Source organism: Mercurialis annua, linkage group LG1-X (assembly GCF_937616625.2).
Source record: "Mercurialis annua linkage group LG1-X, ddMerAnnu1.2, whole genome shotgun sequence".
NCBI classification, from domain to species: Eukaryota; Viridiplantae; Streptophyta; class Magnoliopsida; order Malpighiales; family Euphorbiaceae; genus Mercurialis; species Mercurialis annua.
The window spans coordinates 66,822,638-66,830,992 of record NC_065570.1 but is presented as its reverse complement, the minus strand read 5'-3'; the positions used below and the strand labels follow the sequence as shown (position 1 = coordinate 66,830,992).

The 8,355-nt window shown below is 35.2% G+C and overlaps 1 protein-coding gene and 1 long non-coding RNA gene across 2 annotated transcripts; one reads left to right on the top strand and one right to left on the bottom strand.

Annotated features, from left to right (window-relative positions):
- Positions 1–1,572: 1,572 nt before the first annotated feature.
- On the bottom strand, positions 1,573–4,379 carry LOC126681942 (uncharacterized). Its single transcript, XR_007641397.2, has 3 exons — positions 4,037–4,379; positions 2,419–2,504; positions 1,573–1,803 (listed from the first exon to the last, which is right to left on the bottom strand). It is a non-coding gene; the product is annotated as an uncharacterized LOC126681942 (long non-coding RNA).
- Positions 4,380–6,100: 1,721 nt separating this feature from the next.
- Positions 6,101–8,134, top strand: LOC126665683 (uncharacterized). The gene is made up of 2 exons (XM_050358551.2): positions 6,101–6,771; positions 6,878–8,134. Exon 2 carries the CDS (start codon positions 6,996–6,998, stop codon positions 8,115–8,117), a length of 1,122 nt encoding a protein of 373 aa, XP_050214508.2. The 5' UTR covers positions 6,101–6,771; positions 6,878–6,995; the 3' UTR covers positions 8,118–8,134.
- The last annotated feature ends 221 nt before the right edge of the window (positions 8,135–8,355 follow it).

Below are 8,355 nucleotides of genomic sequence, written 5' to 3'. Positions count from 1 at the left end.
AATTTTCTTCGCTTTAATTATAAGAAATATATTAATTTTGTTCGGTTTGATCAAATGTATGAGTGGACAAAAATAACTGCCCGAACTAATAACGTTTGGACGGTTTAGTCATAAATTTGGGTTTGGTTTTGATAATTGTTTTTCCAATTTTCAGTTATTGGTTTGATTTTAGATTTTAATTATCCAAATTAACAAAAACTACTGAATAAATTGAATTAAAAAAGATTCTTTATATTTTTGTCGGTTTTAACGGACTTGCTGAATTACCAATCTATTTGGTTTTAAATATATTTAATTTTTCTTTCAGTTGGTTTGATTTCGATTAGAATTCCATCTTCAATTGCATCATTCGATCGATTAATTATAGTTGAATGCACATCGTAATGCCAGTAATCAGTAATGAATCTAAAATTCATATTAATTGAATTATATACATATTTTAATATCTCATCACATAATAAAAGAGTCGTTTACAATAATATTAGAATAAGAAACGAAGTGTTTGTTTTGAATTAATAAAGAAAAGCCAGGCGTTGAGTGAAGCAAGGCATAAGACAAGGCAGATGCAGCTGGGCACATGGGAAAGTGCAACATACGGAATCAAACAGAAGGTCTATATTGTTCCAAGTGCTACAGTTTCACACCAAACTTAGCAGAATTCAGGCATATGTCCGAATATTATGCTTTAACTCACTGCAAATAAGATGTTAGTCACATTTTTCCTCTCATTTTATTATGTACATTTTCCTACTTATAAACTTTGTTTTACATATTTCACCACAACTTTTGCCAAACGTATCTTAAAATCCATGTACTTTTCAATTTTTGCATATTTTAACCTTTTTAAAATATTCATCTTAATATAGTCCATGCATTTAGTTTAATTTAAATTGTTTTTTAGACGGAAATAGAGTGCATGTAGTTGTTACTGAAGAACCAATTTCACTATACATAGTGACATTGAATAATTTTTGTTTAGAAAAGACCGGATAAATAAAAATATTAAGGTATATGGGCTTTTTATCATTTTTACATAACAATTATTATTCAATTAACGGTATTGAGCAACACTCTCGCAACTTCTATCCATAAAATGACCTATTAAATAAAAATAAGTAGTACATAAATCTATCAAATAACAAATTTAAAAAAGGGATTAGATGCATAAAAATTTAATGTATAAGAGGCTTTTATAGGTTAAGCCTTATTTTTCTAAGATAGTTTCTAGGTCTAAGAATTCATGCTACTGTCACGACCCAAAATCGAGGGTCGAGACCGGCGCTAGGGAGTGGGAGTGGTAGCTCCGAAACCCGTAGCAAGCCTAAAAACGAGTAGAAATTTTTCGCAATTCAAACATATATCAATATGTAAAATGTTTTCAGAAAATTTCTTTATACAATACAATTATATAGATTTCAGAATATCTAAATTACTTTCTGAAAACCGATGCGAAACGATATTAGAAATCAGGGTCTTATAAAACGATATCTCGCATTTAGCATTGCCCTGTTTCAACTTATGCCAATTCATAAAATAATAATCAATTCCATTCATGGATAATTGGTAAAGAAATAACACGAATAAAAAGCGTGATTTATATAAACTATGAACATACATTTATCATCTCAGAGTTAATAGCAAAATATTGTTTGACACAAAATATTATTTTTATACTGACATCTACTGACTACTGCAGCGCTAGGATTTGAAGCATACTTCAATACATATACTTAAAATATTGCAGACTTCCGGAACAAGAATGGAAGTCCTTGCCTTCAAAATACTATCACCTGAAATAAAACACTGTTGGGGGGTCAGACGACGCTGAGTGAGTTCATATAATACTGCAGACAATTAATAAAAACAAAACATATTTTTATGTATCCAAATACGGAACCGAATGAAACCCTAAGTTCATTATGTTTCTTATTCATTACATTTATTATTCATTATGTTCTTCCGATTACGATCATACCGATACAATTCAAAGCTTAGTTATTGGCCCAAGTCCCGAGATAGTTTAACCGAGTTAAATGGGAGAGATACAGGTCCCGAGATAGTTCAACCGAGTTACCTTGTATCTCGATTAATGCAGTCCCGAGATAGTTCAACCGAGTTACTAGCATTAATCATTTTCTGATGCAGTCCCGAGATAGTTCAACCGAGTTACTAGCATCAGTCGATATTAAAGGATATTCTTTATGGCTTCATATCTTACTGAATATTCGTTTGTATTTTATGTATATTCAGTTTATTATGACTGGTGTACACACAGTTCTATTGTTGCCCAATAGATAGCTCGTTTCATCGGATCTATATAAGGGTTTTAAAACATTTAAATGCAATAAAACAATTTAAATAAAGCATTTGGTAAAATAATGCAAGTATTAAAAATCGACAGTATTAATATAAACTCACCACTTGCTATTCCTAGTTTCCAAACCGGATAACGCTATGTCACGCTCCTCAAGTTCCAGGTCCCGTCGGTAGTTGCCTCGCCGGGTCTACACAAATACGATAACTAGACTCGATTAAAATGAATTCTAATCCGAAGGCGTTCTTGCTATATAATACTTAGCGAATAAATTTATTTCTATTGTCTCGGAATAAATCGACAATCTTTTAAAAATATAACTTCGTGTAATAAATAACATTAGTCCAAATGTTATTTATTAGTTATCCAATTTTGCTAAATTAAATTAATTATCGAGATAATCGATAATTAATTTAATAATTCCCTTTTCCATATTTTATAATCAACTTTAACTCAAAATGTCAAATTAATAATCAAATCATTAACGAGTTAACATTTTGTTAACTCAAATCTAGTTTTTCCAAAACTAGCTTAACTAGTCGACTTTGAACTATTAAAACGTTCCCGTAAAATAGCCCAAGTACCAAACAAACTTAACACTCTTATAGTCCGTAATCCCATCTACAATTTTCCTTTAGGTTCTAGACTGAAATAATAGTCCTAAGGTGTTGAAAATTTGTCCCGAAGTTGGTTCCCTAAAACTGTCATATTTGGCCGCAAAACATTCCACCATGGCTGCTGTTTCGGGCTAAGAAACAGAGCACGTAAACTGGTTTTAATCCTAAACAAATTTAATATTCCTATAGTCCATGACGTCCTTTACAACTTTCATTTAGACCTCGGACTCAAAATCAAACTCGAAGGTGTCGGAAACTAGCTCAGAAGTTGCTTCCCCGAGCTGTTTTATTGACAGCAGAACAGCCCTAAGGGCTGCTGTTTGCAGTCAATTCTGCAGCTGTCTGGCCACTGTTGTGGCAGCGACTGTCCTGCAATTTTGTTCTCGGTTCCGTAACGAACACAACGACACCAAAACCAACTCATTCCGACATTTCGTTAGCTCGCAATCCTCTTTCAAAGTTAGCTCCTCGCTATGTACTAATCCTTGTTTTAACTTATAATTTCACTTATATTAAAATTCTAACACTAGACTTAAACACCATTCTTATTATCAAATAACCAACTTAACTTAAATATATATGTTTTGTACATTTTTCTTGCTTTTAAAATTATCTCTTGAAACACCTCAACGCCAACTTAAATCGTCATAACTATTCGTCGCGAAACCTTTGAACAAACTCATATTAATCCGAACCAATTACCACTCAAATAGGGGCTGTCTTAGTGTCAAAATTACGCTCCCTACGACGGCCGAGGGCTGCGATTACAGCCCTCTAAGAGCTGCTCAGCTCTGCTCGCAAGAGCAGAGCTGAATTCTGCTCTTGGCAGAATTCTGCCTTCGGCAGAATTCTGCTTGTGAGCAGAATTTTTGCTGCTCTTGGTGAGCAGCAATTGCTGCTCACCGGAGCAGTTTCCAGCCGTCGGAGTCCGACTCCGATGTGCTCTCGAGGCTTAGCAAGATTCTTCCATTTTTAAACTCAAAGCCAACTAATTCCAACTCTCAAACTCACCAACAACACACACTTAATCCAAAACAGAAAATCCAATATTTAATCTCCACAAACTAATTCAAAACACATCCAATTCTAAAACCATAAATTATACCTTGTCCGTATATGAGTCGACTCTTCAACCGAGCTTGAATCCTTGAAAACAAGTGTCGGAATTCCAAGATATGCTCGCCGCCGTGAGAAGTGCTCAAAAGAGCATGATGGAGGTTGAAGAAGATAGCTTCGGCATCTTGAAAGGATGAGGGTTTTGGTTTATTTGTTCCATCTAATTGTTGATATGCAAGAGTAAATGAAGAGGTGGGATAATAGGTGTCCTCATTTGATTGAAATGAGGGGAAAAATAACCATATAGGTGTTTGAAGTATGCACCGCTTGCACTTAAACCTTTAAATTTCAATTGCTCCAATTTAATCCAAGTCGTTTTCATAATTACGCGGAATCTTGACGGTTATTCTTTATTGATAAGTAATGGATTCCATCGTATTATTTATTTATCCGGATCCAAATAATTTATTTATATCATTTTTCTTTTTCCGATATTCAAATTCCGCTTAATAAAATACTTTTGTCCAAATTTATAAATTTAATCTTAGCTCCTTTATTTTATTTTACGAACTTTATCGTAAAATTTATTAACTCGGGACTTTCCATTTAATTTTATTTTACTTTATTGATCTCTTCTTAGTCCCGCTAAAAATCCAATTTATAAAACAATAATATCCACTTAAATTATTATTTTACGATAATTTTTAATAGACCCGCTTCCGTCTAACTTCTTATTTCTCGAACTTAATTCCGATGTCCTTTATTAAATTCTCGCACTTACGCCTCGTAGCATTTTAGTTGGTACTTTAAAAATACGGGGTATTACAGCTACGGTGCAATTATTGTAGCATTTTTCATTTATATATCATATATATGTTATGTTTAATAATTCAAATTTGATAACATCTAACTATTATATATAATGTCCCACTCAGACTAATAGACTATCACTAACCATAAATAAAGCAAAGCACGAATTTCACATGCTTTTATTTTATTGTGATACAAAAAAATCTTACACCTACTTTATATAAACTTGTCACTCTCAACTCATTCATGAATTAAAACTTTCCTCCAAAATATATCTATAATTTATTTATATATATTTTTGATTTAATTAACTAACATGTTATACTCCTCTAAATGAAAAGCATATCATAATAATAGTAATTAACAAATTTAATTGCTCTTCGAAAAAAATTGGGATTCAAATTTTATGAATAAAAAATTATCAGTTTTTAATTTAATTACTTTATCGGTCTATTTGATTCAAATTTTAATTAGTCAAAACTAAAAAACATATTTCAAATACTAAAGAATTCACACCAAATAATTATTTTACATATGGCATAGGAAAATAAGCCTTCATGTGTATAACAAATTACATAGTAGCAATAATTCAAAACTGAAACCATATATTTTTATAAATATCCAACAAATTAGATTTTAAGAAATTTTATATAATCTTTTTTCTAACTTTTTATTTTTTAATATCCGATCGCTTTGCTAATATTAATAAATTATAAACTCAGTCTAAGAAAAAAAAACTAAAATATCTGAGTTGGCCATGTATTTGCCACTCATTAAAAAGAAATCCATGTGGCATCAGGTCAAGGTTATATTGCATACAAAACTCTCCAATTTAAGAAACAATTGTAATAAAAAATATTTTTGATGTTAAATTTGTATTACACAATTTATGCTATATTAGAATTTTTTATGTCGTAAATCTTTAATGAGGCCACATGGAGTGTTTTTTTCGTGAGTAACAAATATATGATGACGGGGAACTTCAGTCCTTAATCGGCTGCGACAAATGTGTTTTTTTTCATACCAAGCCCTTAAAAAATATCAAACTTTATGATTTTTGTCAGTTACGACCAAACTTTTCAAAATTTATAAATATAATCCGTTTTGACAAATTATGTTCTTTTTATAGCCAAATTCGAATTAACCCGATTTTTTTAACAACATGACAACCATGTATATAAGATTTAATCGCAATAAAATATCAAACATTTTCGTATCGTGTCGTAATAAAAGGTTTAATCACAATAAAAAAAACAAAAGTGATTCAAAAATGGCTATAAAAGAAACATAATATATTGATACAGGTCGATCTTCCAAGGGTCGCCTGTACTGCTTTTCCTGCACAAGTAACAAATATAAGCTCAAAGGACCTCAGGCTTGCTCAGCCTGAAAGCCACTCCGATGCTTAAGTCAGAGAGTGTTTTTTGGTAGGTAAATGAGTGTAAGAGTATTTAAGTCTGATTTGTGCTTACCCTTCTCGGCATTCAGTGGCTTCCTTTTATAATGATTTTAAGGCGGTGGTTATCTGGTAAATCGTGGGTTTGTCCCACGATTATTGATAATGGTGAAGGCACGTTCCCGATTATCCCGGGTAGTGGGTGTCAGGAAACAGAGTGGATGAGGTCGCCTGGATGGCAGACCTGGAGGAGTCCGCCCGAGACAGACATGGGCGATGGGAGATTTGGAGACCCGTTGGGCGAGCATAGCATTTGTTAGGCGATGCCTGGAGTTCGAATATTATTAGGTCGGTATCAGATGTCCCCCCCTTGTAATCTTGCTAAGTCAAAGACTTGAAGCGCCAATTTTTCAAAATTCGAATTTCCGAAATTTTCGAAACAATTTTGAATTTCAAACGTTTCTTTCAACGGTTACGAATCTGAAGCGTTTTCTGACTATAAAAGAACGCGACTTTTGGTTTTTCATTGATTGTTTCGAGGAGTTTCCTGCTGTCAGGCATTCGAGTGTATAAAAGAGGTATATATTCTTTAATTAAAAGTTTTTTACTCTTAACTTTTCTCTCTGATTCCCTGTTAATTTTTATCTCTGATTCTCTTCTTCTGTTGATTTATTTCTCAACCAGGCTTTCTTCGAGTTACATAGCACCGGACTTTCTCTCTCAATCAGTAAGTGGCTTAGCTATTTTTGTTTGTCTTCTTGCTTCCTTCTTCTTGTTTGCTTTCAGATAGTATATTTTTAGGATGTCTACTTTAGGGGTTTCGGTGTCTTCCCCTTCTTCTTCCTCTTCCTCTGAGAGTTCTGCTAGTGACCCAACCTACCCTGTTCCTCTTGCTACCCTCGTTGAGTTGTCATCTGACGAGGAAGGGTTGTCTCAGAAGGTAATCCCTGACAGTGAGGAGGGTGTTGATGACAGGGAGCCAGAGGGCGAGGCTCCCCTTGAGGATGCTGGTGAAGATGAGGTCGGAGATGGTGGACTGGGTGATGATGAAGGAGATGAGGAGGATTTTGTTTTTAAGAGACGTAAAGGGACTTCTGGGACATCTTCTAGTAATAAAAAACCCTTGTCTGAGTGGACCATCAGTCTGGGTAAAGAAGCCCTTGTTTGGATTAGGGCGAGGTACGAAATTCCCCCCTTCATTAGCCTTCGGATTCCATCTGAGGGCTCGGCTGTTAGCCAGGTCTTAAAGGATGATGAACAGTTGCTATTCGTTGAAGATTTTGAGGCGGGTTTGAGACTACCACTCGATCTCTTCACCCAAGAAGTGTTCGATAATTTCAAGATCCCCTTGGGTCAACTCCATCCTAATGCCCACCGTCACTTGACCGGAGTTTTTATTCGTGGTCTCCAACTGAAGAGACAGGTGGGCTATGAGATTGTTAGGGCGATCTATTCTCTGGGAAGGAAGAAAAGCGATGAGTTCTTCTACTTGCAACCCGGAAGATCTCCCTTCACTGGCCTTCCCAATTCCTTGAAGCGGTGGAAAGGTAACTTCGTCATCGCCAAAAAGGAAGGTGGTTGGGGCTCCATTCCGAATGTTTTTGTGGAAGGGCCCCTTAAGCTGGAAAAGGCGAACCTGAGCGAGGTTGATAAAGAGACGTTGCGTCTGCTTCGAGGTGGCGCTAAGGTGCATGTAGTGAATCTGATAGATTCCTACTTCGGGTGGGACCAAAGTGTTGCTTCCAAGAGAAATAAGAGAGCGCAGGGTGAAAAAAGGGGGAAGAGGAAGAAGAGTGAGGACAAGAGGGAGACATCGCCTGATAATGGAGATGAGTTCCCTGATATGGGCGAACCACTGCTTTCTTCCCCTCTTAATATTTCTTCTATGCCTCTTAGTCCTTCTGGTATCTTGTTTGTACCATGAAGTTTTTATTCCCTTTTAATTTTTGTGAATCGTTTTCTGAATCTTGTTTACTTTGATTTTTCAGTGCCGAACTTCAAAGAACTTCAGCAGAAGGTCATGGAGGACAGGAGAGCTCGTCGAGAGGCTCGAGAGAGGGAGGCCCTTCCCCAAGCTGATCCCAAGCCGTCTTCTGAAGCTAAGAAGGCGCCTGCTAAGAAAGGAGGCGATGTTCCTTCCACGGCTGGAGGCAAGCCACCTT